This window comes from Hippoglossus stenolepis, chromosome 15, assembly GCF_022539355.2.
Source record: "Hippoglossus stenolepis isolate QCI-W04-F060 chromosome 15, HSTE1.2, whole genome shotgun sequence".
In the NCBI taxonomy this organism is placed as follows: Eukaryota; Metazoa; Chordata; class Actinopteri; order Pleuronectiformes; family Pleuronectidae; genus Hippoglossus; species Hippoglossus stenolepis.
In genome coordinates, this window is record NC_061497.1 from 12,239,464 (window position 1) to 12,254,161 (window position 14,698).

At 42.8% G+C, this 14,698-nt stretch overlaps 2 protein-coding genes across 2 annotated transcripts; both read right to left on the reverse strand.

The window, feature by feature from the left end:
* Positions 1-299: 299 nt before the first annotated feature.
* On the reverse strand, positions 300-5,896 carry ift57 (intraflagellar transport 57 homolog (Chlamydomonas)). Its single transcript, XM_035177672.1, has 11 exons — positions 5,375-5,896; positions 4,231-4,405; positions 3,674-3,792; positions 3,283-3,370; positions 2,829-2,897; positions 2,581-2,703; positions 1,916-1,987; positions 1,626-1,757; positions 1,438-1,500; positions 783-849; positions 300-688 (listed from the first exon to the last, which is right to left on the reverse strand). Exons 1-11 carry the CDS (start codon positions 5,527-5,529, stop codon positions 507-509), a joined length of 1,245 nt encoding a protein of 414 aa, XP_035033563.1. The 5' UTR covers positions 5,530-5,896; the 3' UTR covers positions 300-506.
* Positions 5,897-7,313: 1,417 nt separating this feature from the next.
* On the reverse strand, positions 7,314-14,447 carry dlat (dihydrolipoamide S-acetyltransferase (E2 component of pyruvate dehydrogenase complex)). The gene is made up of 14 exons (XM_035178326.2): positions 14,028-14,447; positions 12,111-12,212; positions 11,895-12,019; positions 11,628-11,784; positions 11,063-11,189; positions 10,675-10,856; positions 10,406-10,541; positions 10,210-10,277; positions 9,736-9,855; positions 9,408-9,515; positions 9,200-9,318; positions 8,735-8,897; positions 8,474-8,610; positions 7,314-8,386 (listed from the first exon to the last, which is right to left on the reverse strand). Exons 1-14 carry the CDS (start codon positions 14,280-14,282, stop codon positions 8,257-8,259), a joined length of 1,929 nt encoding a protein of 642 aa, XP_035034217.1. The 5' UTR covers positions 14,283-14,447; the 3' UTR covers positions 7,314-8,256.
* Positions 14,448-14,698: the final 251 nt, after the last annotated feature.

Below are 14,698 nucleotides of genomic sequence, written 5' to 3' on the forward strand. Positions count from 1 at the left end.
CAATTGATAGCGTGGACCGTAATGAGCAATTAGCAGGCAAGGATCGACATCGTGTGACGGACGCAGGAAGTGAAGCGTTTGTCCTTGCCGCAGTGCGCAAAACGCATGTAACGTGGAGACGTGCGCTTGGTCATTGATCGCTCTCTCCACTAACCGGAGAAAATGCCTGTGCTCGGGCCCGTTAGTGCTACAACGTAGCCCTAGTGTTGCTTTTGAATCCGTCTTTCCTTTTTGTGACTTCTTGTGTCACATTGATGAAATGTTAAATATTAATTTAAAGAAAACCAGACATGCAACAATTGTAGCAGTTTTTTTTAATCGATTTATTCATCAAATTTTAACAATTAATTCATCAATCGAGATATTTTTTAAGCATAAATATAAAAGATTTTCATGATTCCAGCATCTCAGTGTAAGAACCTGCTGTTTTTTCTTGGTCAGTACAGGAAAACTATGAACATAGGATTAGTAACAGAGGATTTAAGGTGAGTTTCTGGTGCCTACGACTACGTGAAGGGCCCGGCAGCGGGCTCGGGGATGTTGGTGGCGTGCATATCGCGCGTCATGTTGGACTTCTCTTTGAGTTTGGCCTGCAGCAGCGTGTGCTGGACGACGCCGATCCTCACATCCATTTGAACAATCTCCTGCTTCAGCTTTGTCAAACTCTGCTTGATCTTCACCACTGGAGCTGTGTGACAGAAACAGAGGAAGGGAACGTGAGAACAGAATCATTATGCACGAGCGCACGTACATGATGTGACAGTTCAGGTCCTGAGTCTCACCCCCATCAGACATGCTGCTGCCTTTCTCCTCCATCTCCTGCTTCACCTTCTCCAGTTCCTCGCTGATCTGAAACACAGGCACAAAAAACAGGACGAGGTCACAGCCGGTCTGTGTCATCTGCAGGTGACAGCTCAGTGCATCATTTCCAGAAACTTGTCTGAAAAAGGACAAGATGCAGCGAGTCGTGGTTTTAAATGAATCCCTGACGACACAAACTCCTACTTCTACTGCATTTTACTCTGTTTGTTATTCAGCTGTTTTCTTTCAACCTATTCAACTCTTTATTATTCCTCTACACGTGTTATTATTGAAAGTTGTTTTAATTTACTGATGCTGGTATTCTCATGATTTTTGTTTTTCGAGCAGGAAAGAACTCAGTAGTGTAGTGACATTTTTCTGCCACACGACGGAGCCTATCGATCTGATCAGGAATCTGTATTGTTGGAAACGTGTGATGAACATGTGAGGGCAACAATACAAGGACGAGGACCTAAGACGACAGACAGGTGCAGTGGAAAGTTCACCTCCAGACAGGTGACTGATCGAGGGAAACACAAAGACACACACACACTAACTGTGAAGATGTTTCTGCTCGTGGGATATATCTGGTCACGTGACTGGATTAAAATGCTGCTGTGTGATGTGTTCACTGACCTCAGCCAGGGCTCTGGTTCGTTCTGTCACCCCTCCGCTGGCCTGCTGGTATTGCTCCTTGGCCTGGAGGTGAGAAGAAGGTAATAATAATAATAACAAATTAAAATAACAACCTTCTTCAACATACTTGTGTTTTTCATACGAGTGGTGTCCTGTTCAGATACAGGTGTACAGTGTCTGGTGTTTACCTCGCTGAGTTTGGCCTGAGCGCTGCGGTACTCCTGAATCAGATTTTCGAGCTGGTTGTTGATGTACTTTTCTCTGCTGCTCACTTTCTCCAGAGTCTTACCAATATCCTCCTGCAGTTTGTCCAGGTAGCTCTGCAGACGAGGACACAAAACTGGATGAAACCTCTTGTCATTTTTAAAGGAGACATATTAAAACAAACAAACACAGATTCATCACTTTTCTCAAACTGTCCATTTCTGTAGCTCCTCTTTTCAACCGCTGCCTAAAAACACTTGGTCGGTGAACGCACCTTGGCCTCTTTGAGCGAAGACTTGATTCCGTCTCTGTGTTGATGCATCTGGTCCACGTGGATCCTCCAGTCCTGCCGACCAACACACAGACCAGAGTCCAGTTAAAAATACAACCAAATGAAAAAGCAAGGTGGGAATGTGCTGAGAAACTACAGCCACAATTCAGTTGGTCATTGATAGTTTTATATCTACATACAAAGGCTTTTCCATTAAACAAACTACATGTTATAAACTAAGATATGCTTCATAATATTTTTTTTTTACAATGTGTAAATATTCTTGCATTATTTCATCTTAACTCAATGATCTTTTGTACATTTTGTTTTTATGGGTTTTGTTATTTTCTTTTTAGTGACTCATCTTTTGTTACTGATACACAAGAAACACAATTTCTAGTTTGAGTTAAAACAAACAAACAAAGACTGTAGATCTTCAGCAGCTCATCCACTGACAATTTTTAGATATACATGTATGTCAATTATTATTGTATTTCATTTAAACTATACTAAATTTGAGTGACTGTAACTTTCTGCAAAGGCTTTACAATAAAAGCCTATACTCAATGGAATGCTTTTATTGTGAAACACTGACAAGAATTCTTCTCTCCACTATTTAAGCTCAAGAGAAAAGGTGGAGAAGAGGTGGAGCTTAGGTGAGTTGGTACCTTGTTGTCTGTCCTGACTGTGACTTTGAGCTGAGGCAGGACTCTCTCCACCTCTAGGTTCCACTCCGCTGCATCAACCGTCGACTCCAGAATCTCGTCCGGTTTAGAGGACAGTTCCGCTTCCTGTCGGAGAACAAACAGCAGAACAGAGTTTGAAAAAACACTTTATGCTTTCAATTGCAAATGAAGGCATCACTAAAATGTGCAGCGGTCAGAATCTAAATTGTCACATTTGCAGGTGAACTCACAGTGTGAGTCGTCCGTAACTTCAGAGCCTCCAGATCCATCATGTTCTCCTCATCATCATCAGGCTCCTCCTGCAATGTTAATAAAGTTCACTCAACATGATCTGAACAAACACACAACAAATCAAACATCGAATCAACGAAAGCCTTTTTATATAATTTTTTTTTTAGTTTGGCCTCAGTGTGACACGGATCTTGTTGAACGAATCATTTCTGGATTACATCAAAATGTACAACCAGTTCATTTTTAACTGTCATCCCTTCACAGAATCCGATGAATCACAGGTTAAGTTTTAACAGCACTGAAAACATAACTTGTAGCCAACACTGAACTCTGATCAGGTTAAAAACAGATAAATAAACACGTGAACTAAAACGGTAAAAAGCATTAAAAACAGCCGATCAGCACTTGGCATGAGGAATAAAGAGACAGGTTTAGTAAAGTTGGGACACCTACGATCATCTCCTCCACTTTGCTGAGGGTGAGCTCTGCATCGTCCTCCATCACAGACTCTTCTTCTGTGGCTTCTGTCGGGTAGGTTGGTCTGAAAGAAACGAAGTCAGGAGGTCAAAAAGGTAAACAGAGCTCTCCCTCTATGTACTGTTCAGAAAGGGATCTTTTGGCAGAAAAAGAAACCTATTTACAAGCTCTGGTGATTGACTTAAAAGAGGGAACAGGGATTTACAAATCAAGGACAGAAAATTGTTGAACACACTGAAGACCAGAGGCCGCTTTTGGCCAAAATGTGGAACACCAATCAAGACGTGATGGAATACAAACATAGTTGACTTTTTCAAGGTCAGCTTAATTTACAGAGATAAGATTAGAGGAGGAAGGTCATGAGTACTTTTTGAAGGAGAATCCCTTCCTCCTCAGAGCCTCCTCCGCCAGCCGGTCCAGCACAAAGCAGACAAACTCGCCAGAACCTGATTTCAGTTTGGAGGGCGGGAAATCCACCTTCACACCCTGATGAACACAGACGAGAGAGAGAAGTCTCACAGTTTAACAGAGACTGACAATAAATGATCAATGTCACGGTCAAGAGCACACTGGAATATTCATTATTATTAATTGTTACATTTATATATTATATATTCGTTTCTATCCCAATTCATCTGTCAAATTAAAGAGCTTTTTGAGAGCCCTGCTCTATCATCGAGTGTCTGCAAATAAGACTTTTGTAACCTCTAAAACCAGTGACAGTGAAATATGAGAAAGGTTCACAGGTGCAGAATGATAGCAACTGTATGCTTGTTATTATCAAAAGGTGGGTTTTACTTTGACATTTAAAAGCCTCGATTTTAAATCAGAGTTTTGGTTCCATCTCAGGACGTGCAGACTCTCAGAGAAACAACTCAGTCGTTTCTGTGTTTTACTGGTGATAAAAAATCCACCATCACTTACGAAAGCCCTGAGCTCTGCCAGGATGTTGGACACGGTGGCGTTGGGTTCGTCGTACTCCTGAGGCTCAGTGAACGGCCTCCCTGCCTCATTGATGAGCCACGCTGCGATGATGGTGAACATGTAGAACTGCTCGCCAGGGTTGGAATCCAGATACGGACTGGAGACAAAATAATGTCTGGGGGGGGGGGACAGAGATGAGATGAAATGAAAGCAACAGCCAGGAGGATTCTCACAAGTGTTTCTCTGACGCTGCTCAGCAGACACAGGAGGACGTCTCTGAGGGGCTCAAATCTCTCATCTGGTCAAAATATATATATATAGTTACATTAAAAGTAAAAATGTGACTTCAAACTGGATAAAAAGTACATTTTGATTCTCCTGTAAGACAAACACAATGCTGACACATGCACACAGGGGATATGATGCCACTGTGCCACTGAGTGTTATCGTGAATAAAACTACAGATTTCTTCAGGTACTAAAATGACTGGAGACATTTGGGAAAATGTAAATACACAACTCAACAACTATGGTTCAAGTTAAAATTCCCATCCACTGTAACCATGGCAACGGTGAAGAATAATTAACTGTATTAAAGCTTTCTGCAAATCACACAGACACAACCTCCTCTATCGAGGTTTTGTCGATAAAATTCAAACAGGTGAATAAGACTGGAGATGACATCAAACACTCCTTCATGCCAGCAGCCATTTTGACAGGATAAAGAACATAACAAAGGTGTCACATGACCTAAGGAAGGCTCTGCTCCCTGTGTTTACTCACTAGTTTGTGTCCAAATGTCTTAATGTGTCTTAAATGGCCGACATCTGATTTGATGTTCTTCATCATCAGTGGTCAAGAGTCCAGACCTTTTGAGATCACATGTCGAAATTTACACTTTAACAACTGAATTATGTTTCTTGGTGGAGTGTAAAGATGTGATTTCCTCTCCTTCCTCTTCCTCTCAATGACAGGAGTATCAAAGTGTCAGTGTCACGATGATATGATCCTGGAAACTACTTCCACTCCTCCACAGTTTGTTGTAAAACAAAAGGTAACAGGTTTAGGACATCTGAAGAACCAGTTAACCTTACTCACACATCACATAGAAACCTGGGACCTGCTTTTCCTAACTGCCTTCTTACCTGGTCAGATTCTTCATGTTGTGTTTGGCCAGAACTTCCTCCTCATAATTCAACACCTTCAGCTTCTCCAGTAAACACTCCATCACCACGAACACCTGGTGAGCGGCTCCGGGGCCGCGCTCATCTTCCTCTCCCCGCCGGCCGTATTCCGCCATGTGTGCTCCTCTTCACCAGCCGCTTGGCAGCATCCACACTGAAGAGACACCGAGATCAGCTCAACTCTCATCCAGCTAGCTAGTTAGCCTGTGCTAGCTAGCCCCAGTTTGTTTGGCTTCCTCTTCGTTGTCAGGCAACAGGGAGCTAACGCTAGCTGGCTAACGCTAGCTCACCGAGTAGCTTACGTTAGCAGCGAGATAACTCATATTTAAAACTTTGATACAAACTCAGAGGTTTTTATTGGTCTGAGGGACAGAAACACGTCAACATGTCGGACAGTGATTCACAGTGGAAGGTAAAGAAGTGGATCCTCTACAGAGACAAGCTCGACATCACCGTCAGCTCAACAAGGGACTCCTGGTAACACCTTCAGAATAAAAGGTTTCCCGTTCAACCGTGGCGGCTTCCGGTTTGAAGTTTTCAGATTATGCACATAATCCTGGTAGCATTCTGTGGATGTTTTAAATTGAACATTTCTTCTCCATGTGACACTAAAATAAAAAGATGTGATGAGGTCAAATTAGCTGCTGTAGACCCTGGAAACCCCATGAGCCTTTTCTGCCTTTTATTGTGAATGTTAGAAGTAAAGAGGACTCATGAAGCTTTAGAACCAAAGCTGCTTCACTATTCTAGAGGAATACTTAGTTGTCTGTAACTCACTGACAACATAACATGTAAATACAGATTTTGGAGGGAAAAAATCTGGAAAAAATCTAATTTATAATCAGAAGCCTATCACTCCAGTAAAGTCCCAAGATTGTCAGTGGTGTGAGAAAACATTCATTCTAGTTTCTTACAGCTGAAGTCATCTGGTGATAAAGTTATCATTTAGTGGTTGGATGGATTTGCATAAAAGGTGTTAGTTATTAATGACTGACATGAGTCTGTCTCCCTGCCAAGTTCTAATCTGATGATCCAAGAGTTGAGTGCACGCCAGCAGTCACAGCCAAATGTCCCATGCTGCTCCAGTCGGGCTACGAGGGCTGAAATTCACACCAGTCAAAACATTTGTCAGATTTAATGACGTCTCATATCACAACATGAGTAAACACACACAAATACACTCGGATGATTTTGGTTTCTTGAGGAGTTAAGAAACTAAACTAGAAAATGTTAAGAAGCTGAACTAGAAAAAGTTATGTTGGTTGGTGGAGTTTTTAGCAGTAATGGTTCATGGTGTTATTTACCGAACCAAAGTCTGTTTACACGAACACACACACACACACGAACACACACACACGAACAACGAACACACACACACACACACACACACACGATGAAGGGTCAAGTCATGTTGAACCAAAACCTGGTTCATAAACAGAATATACCACGTGACCTTTTCAAGTTTTTGAATTTGACCTTTTATTGTGTTGCCTCAATGACATCAGTATCCTCCTGTTACTGATACAATCTGGTTTCCTTCTCCACCTAAATTCATATTTCTCTTTCCCTTATTTCATTTAAACACAGGTTACCATGGTGATTTTATAAATTACTAATGTGGGAAAAGACAAAAAAATCACATAAATTTGCAGATCAAATCCAAAACTGTGAAAAAAAGATGCACAAGAAGGCTGACTGCACCTTTTTGGTTTGCAGCACTCATAATACAAGTCAGTCTAGTAGTTTCTTGGACTTTTTAGATCCCACTTTTTTTTTTTACAAATTCCCATAAACCTTTAACATTTTTGTGATCACATTAGAAATACTGTTTCTATCCAGGTCTGCTTTAATTAGTGCTCTTATAATAAGTCTTGTTTTAAAAACTGAAGAGCCTCTGGCACAAGGTTTACTTCTCCCACTTTATTCAAAGAACAAATAATACCCAGCACCAGCTTTGTGCGTTTAAGCTGTAAAGTACACAATATTGTGTTTTACTCTGAGATGAGGACATAAAACATCCCCACTGAAGAGAGAATTGGCAAAACCATTGAGTTTCTCTTTTAAGATCGTTTGTTTTCGTTCAGGTCTGTACAGATATTAACTACATGGTGAGGCCTCATCAGAAGCTCACCACCATATACATATATACATACAGAGCTGTTTTCTTCCCACAGTGAGGGATATACACACACTGTAGCATCAACTCACAAAAAGCCTACTAAAACATTTCATGTGTGTGTGAGTGTGACTACTGAACAGGGACAGGTGTGTGTGTGTGTGTGTGTGTATACACATCAGGACTATAACAAACTTACATTTAGCTCTGTTTTCCTGCTTCCAGACAAAAACCACAATCATTTACTCAAATAACTGGAACCCAGAGATTAATGCTCCTCCTGTCCTCTTTATCACATCCACACAAAATAAAGATAAATGTGTGTAGAAACACACACACACACACAAGTTTTGGGATAACTGTGGTCGCTGGTTGTTCATGTAACACTTCCCTTTAAAAAATATTATAGATGTTTTAGTGACATGTGGCCAGTCTCGATATTCGAGGATAAATTAAACCTAATTCTGGTCTCTCATGAAATGCGGCCTCAATAAATAGAATGAGTGAGACAGCGAGAGGAGAGAAAGACAGAGAGGAGAGACAGCGAGACAGCGGGACAGACAGGTAAGTGGAGTGAGCTCTGCCTCTTCCTCTTCAGGGTAACTGGGAGTGACCTGGTGGCAGGCTGGCCAATCACAGGAGGATCGCAGGAGGTTCAGACAAATCAAATCACTTCAGCGAGAGGCCTCAGCCTGCGGCTGCAGTTTTGAATGACAGAACAGTCCGATCACAACAGCATGGTGACAGGTCTCTCCAGGAACTTGCGGAACTCTGCGAGCCACTGTGCGCCGACTGCGCCGTCCACCACCCGGTGGTCGCAGCTCAGTGTCACTGACATCATGCTGGCTACGTCGAACCTGCGAAACCCAAACACACAGCGTCAGATTAGAGTTCTTAAATGCAGTATGTCCGGTTTGTTGTAGCACTGTTGTCAAGACACTGACCCTTTCTCGTTATCAGCAGGCATCAGTCGTTTCTCTGAGCCTCCCACAGCGAGGATACAGGACTGAGGAGGGTTGATTATCGCTGAGAAGTTCTTGACGCCGAACATCCCCAAGTTAGAGATTGTGAACGTGCCTCCCTGGTGTGAAAAACACAGTCAAGAGGAACGTTTCAGTTTGCTGGTGTACACCTGGTAGATGAACAACATAACAATGACACAATCAAAACCCCTGAAACCCTACATACACCCTCTTGTGCTGTACCTGGAACTCGTGTGGCTGCAGTTTGCCTTCTCTCGCTTTGGCAGCAAGGGCAGAAACATCAGAGCAGATGGAGGCCAGTCCTTTGGTGTGGGCATTAAACACGATGGGTGTGATCAGACCATTGGCTGTGCTCACTGCTACACTTACGTCCACCACATGGTTCCTGGGGAAAATAAAATAAACCGGTATAAGTTGTGGAATAAGTTTGGTCAATGTGACTTTACCTCTTAACAGAGAGAAGTTGAAAAATGTATTTAGAGTGCCCCCTAGTGGTATAATAGTGCAGCTAGACTTATGGGGACCGATATCTAATACCCTTCTTCAAATGACTGGGTGCTGCCACGAATATCTGAAGATTTCACATGATAAGTTGATCTACAAACCTAGAGAACATGTTTCCTGTTTACTGGAGCCAAACAACATGTACCCTTGTTAAGATATGATTGTTTATATAAATGTACTTACTGGCGAATGACTGTGTCCATCCAGGAGGAGTTACACTCAGGAACCTTGAGGCAGGCCAGAGCGCTGGCTTTGATGATGAAGTCATTCACACTAAGTTTGATATTCTGGGCCTGTACTTCCTGCACAGACATAGAGGAAATAATTAGTAAAAAAAAATGTTCAGGAAAAGAAAAGTTTCCTAGTATATTATACTGTAGTATAAACTCACAACATTGAGCTCTTTCCGGAGCTCGATCACTTGGTCCATGTTGACGTCTACAGACAGATAATAGTGTGGGATGGTTTGCTTGGACTGCATCAACCTCTGAGCAATGACCTGCCGGACAGACAAATATATGAACTTCAGCTTTGACCCCAAATTTATTGTAGAGAGAGATGAGGAGGGTTACTTCAGCGCCTGGCTTCGGGGGAAAAACATGGAAGCACAGTTCAGAGATAACGAGTAATGCTGTAGAAACCCTCCACATTCATTACGCTTGACTGCTGTCAGAGGAGTTTGAGCAGGACAGGAAGCTATGACGCGTGTTTGCTCTTACCTTTCGGATGTTGCTGATGGGGACGTCTGTGAAGGTTCCAGCTGGGGAAATAGGAGCAGCAGCAGGAGCAGCAGCAGGAGCAGGAGCAGCAGCGGCTGGACTAGGAGCAGCAGCTTCAACCTGCAAACGGAAATGATTCAATTTGCATCGAAACGCATCACAACAAAACAAAGAGTGCAACACAGAGGTTGTGAGACCCTAATGATGTATTTCAGGAGTGTGAAGGATTTAAAGATCAAAACCTTTTAACACTATTTCACACGATTCAAGGTTTTTACATTTGATCCACTATTAAAAGAAATTCGATAGTAGAACAGAAGAGAAAACAGTGAAAAACTTTTAAAGCATTTTAGACACTATAGTGAAAGAGAACATTTAACATTTTATGTTTTGAGAAAATCACTAGGTATGTACATTTTCTTTCTTCCATAAGATTTAATAGAATAAATTGAACCAAGTAGGATCTTCACTTACAGGTGCAGGCTTTGGTGGAACAAAACTCTCAATGTCTTTCCTGGTGACACGTCCATCAGGACCAGAACCTGAACGGAAAACACCTCAATGTAAGAAACATATTTACAGTACATTATATTGACACTGCTTTTTTAAAATAACTTTGTATTTAGTATTTAACCAAACACATCTTTGTCATCTGCATCTCGTCACCTACCGCCGACCTGTGCCAGGTCAATTCCTTTCTCAGAGGCAAGTTTCCTGGCGAGCGGGCTGGCGAACACACGCCCCTTCCTGGAGGCTGCTGGGGCAGCGACTGCAGGAGTGGGTGCTGCAGTTGCTGGAGCTGCCGCCTACAAAATAAAACGAAATGCTCAAAAATCAGGTAGTAATCTTAAAACTGAATAGAGACCATATTCACAAAGTTTCTGGTGAGTACTCAGGTACAAAGATCACTTATGAAAGTAAAAGCTTTTTGTTTCTCACGGGCGCTGGAGCTGGGGGGGGTGCGGAAACCTCTGCCACTCCAGTTTCTACGTAATCCTTGAAGGCAGCGATGTCGCTTTCTTTCTCTACAATGATGCAGAGCGGCATTCCCAGGGGGACGTCCCGAGTTCCCTCTTTCACCATTATTTTGGCCAAATATCCCTCCTCCTGCACCTCAAAGCCTGAACACAGACACGTGAGAAGAACCATGTTGAGCTTAAGCTGTAATGATTCAATTCAGGATAGATTAAATTTTCAGTTTAGTCACAGGCAGGTGACACTAAAATGACCCATGGCACGTTAAAATAAAAACAAGAATTTACTAAAAAGGGGTAACACTCTGTAGAGCACAGAGCAAGTATTTCAGGACTGTGATGATTGAGTTTACCGATGGTCGCCTTGTCAGTCTCGATCTCAGCCAGCAGATCTCCTTCACTCAGTTTCTCTCCGACCTTCTTCTCCCAGCGCTGCACTGTTCCCATCGTCATGGTGGGAGAGAGGGCGGGGAGTGTGATCTGTAACACACACGTCAGACACACACATTTAATCAAGGAAGATAGACATCATCGCAGTAGCTTCCGGACTGACCACTTTGTACAGGAAACTAGTTACACACACTTGTGGTTGGAGGATATCTAAGATCTTGAGAACTCAAGGTGTCTAAATCCTGATACTGTGATATTCCTGATTCGGGGACTTGAGCAGCATCTGAGAAACTAAAGCTATTAAATCAAATTACCGCCCAGATATAATAATGACCTAATTTTTTTTTTTACTGTCTGCAATAATAACTAAGTGGACATCTGCATGTATGATGATACTTGTGCTCTCAGGTAGAAGTGGTAAATACAGCAGAAAACTGATAAACGATGATCCTGTTTCTACAGAACGAGCTAACGATCCGAGTGAACAACCCTGATAATACTTCAGCTACACTATGGCTGTAAACAGACCTTCATGTGTGTGGGATACGAGCTGCCGGGGGCTGCAGGAGGAGCAGCAGCAGCAGGAGGAGGGGGAGGAGGAGCAGAGGCAGCTGGGGAAGGAGCGGCACCGGCTGCTTTAAGTGAGTCCAACGTTACGTCCTTAAAGGCTGCGATGAGGTCAGGGCTGCGGGGGAAATACACACAAATTTACCCAAAACACAATCCCATCTAGACTAGAGAAGCAGAAAAGGTTTGACAAATTGTATTTGAAGTCGTCCTCTGACAGAAACTTACTTCTCAACCGTGATGCAGATTACTGAACCAACAACAACATCTCTGGTCCCCTCAGCAACCAGGATCTTTGCCAGATAGCACTCCTCCAGCATCTCAAAGCCCACAGTGGCCTTGTCAGTCTCAACCTGCACAGATATTAACATTACAACATTTTTAAGTGATTAATTCTTAAAATAATAATCTGGTAACACACACAAACATGTGGCTTCTCCTTACCTCAGCTATGAGTTCGCCCTCGCTGATTTTTTCTCCCTCCTTCTTCTCCCAGCGAGCGATCGTTCCCGTCTGCATGGTGGGCGACAGCGCAGGAAGCTCCACCTGTGGAACAAGACACATTTGAAGAGTTGAAGAATGAAGGAGACATGAGGAAAGTGCCATATTTAAACTGATAAATCAAAGCCATTTGGCCTTTAGGGCAGAGCAAACACGACCGATCATCAGGTGTAGTATCTGCAGTTGCTAAGTCATCATCACCTCATTCCCTTGCTCAATAAGTGACCCACGCACAGCTGTATTACACACGTCTGTGATGTTTGAAGGTCGCTTTCAAGGTTATGTAACATGTAGCAGACATACACAGTGCTAGCAGTGGAGGGACAGCCGTGGACAAAGAGTGAATCTCAAACAGATCTACATCCGACCGGAGGAGGGGGAGAGATAACAGCTGTGACAGTGAACCCTCTAGTGTCCCCGAAGTTAAAAGAGGGTGCTTGCTGAATGCAACAGCTTTTACATCTTTTTGTGGAATGCTTTTGAATTTAGAAAACAAGAAATAAATGCGTGCTTTCTATATATAAAAAGGTGTTATTGCGCGTCAGCTCCTCCGTTTTTTAACAGGTTTACATCAAATTCCGAATTTTAATATGTATGCTGCCACATTTATGCAAGTGAGTACAATTTAACTTGAGTATAACCATATTTATACTTATAGTATGCAGTATAGACATGAGACACAGCATCATATATCTCATTTACAACAGTGGAAAATGACTTCATATATTTACTATAGTATTTCCATTTTATGCTATATTTCCTCTCCACTGCATTTCAGAGGGAAATGTTGTACAATACTTCCTACTTCACTACAATTATTGTACAGCTTTATTTACTAGTTGGGTTCAAGATGAAGATTTGACACTGAATGAATGACAAAATAATAAAACATGCTTTTAAAATAGAACATATTCTTTAAGATGAACGCAGAGGTTTCCATCCTTTTTAGCTCCCGATGTCTATGAGCCCTATGAGACAAATTGTAATTTGTGAATATGGGCTTTACACATAAAACTTGATTGATTCCAAACATCAGACCTTTCAGGTGTCTGTGTTGAGTTGATGATGAAAATGATTTTTCCCTCACATGGTTTAATTTTCAATATCTCACCAAAGCTTTAAGTTTAAAGAAAAAGTCCAAACACTAAAAACTGATTAATTAGTTTACTCTTCTTTCCCGTCCCTGTACATATAAACTGTTTATAGATAAAAGTAGCTCCAGCAGCTAAAACAGCAACAAGCTGCTCACACACTGATGCTCCAGTATTTATGATCTAATTATGTCACGTGTAATGAGATCTATCTAAACCCGTTCTTTCATTAGATTTAACAAATAATACTTTTTCTGTGTTTATGCAGGACTTTTCCATTTCCGCATTGATTCTTATACTTTAGTGAAGGATCATAATATTTCCTCACTCATTGAGATGACGTTTAAGAAAGTATAACTATGAAATATGCCTGATTTACATTCCTGGGACCCCCCCCCCACACTCATTTGGATACAGGAGCTGAGTCTCCTGGCACATCTCCATTACCCAGAGGTCACTGGATCCAGTGGTTTGAACAACTGAACGCCTTTAATTCACAGAAATGTGATTTCACTGTCACTTTAGCTCAAACGTTAAGAGTCTGACACCTGATGACACCAACTTAAATCTGTGACTTCCGGCTGAGAAAATCACTGACAGTTTAAAACCTCTGTCAACACCTTGACTTGATCCTGGTTCTAACGTTTAGAAGCAGAGACACCAGCTGCTCTGCTCGCACCGGGGCTACCTCATGCTAGCTGGGGGAGGTCATGCTAGCTGTAACCGCCGGTGCTGTAGTGGCAGCAGGAGCCCGGTGAGGGGACGTTACCTTCTGGTGGGGCGGGAGGCAGTAGAACCTCTTGGCCTGACAGGAGCCTGACAGCGGGGGACACCGCAGCAGCGTCGCTCTGTGGCCGAGGCCGGAGCTCAGGGAGGCGGCCCGGTACGCTGCTCCACGGTGGAGCCGCCGCAGACCTCCGGTTCCGTGCACGGAGCGGGAGCCGAGCGCAGCAGGCCCGGTCGGGAGGGCACGGGGACATGGCAGCCCGGAGGACGGCCTGAGCCGCAGGATGAGACGGAGCATTGTGCAGCGGGTGGAACACTTGATAGAGCCGATGACCTGTGTGTTATCCTCACATCAGAGAGAAGCTGGAAGCCGGAGTCTCTGAGGAGGTGCTGATCCTTCTCCTCACTTTCTAATGACCTCCTCCTGTCCAAAACACTGCGCTTTACGGCACTGCTCCCTCTGCTGCCGGCTGTCGCACCGAGCTGTCGTAAACTGTGGTTTTTCAAACGTATTCACCAAATAACCGCCGCCCTGAATAAAACTGAACAAATCAAAGGTAGTGAAATAAAAACAGGTGATTATACAAAGACCTTTTTTTTAAACAATGAAAGTCAACAGGGGAAAGGTAATATTTTATAGCAATTATCTTAGTGACCACACGATGGCAGTACAACATGAGTTGTCCTCAAACACATGTAAAAAAACATCAACTC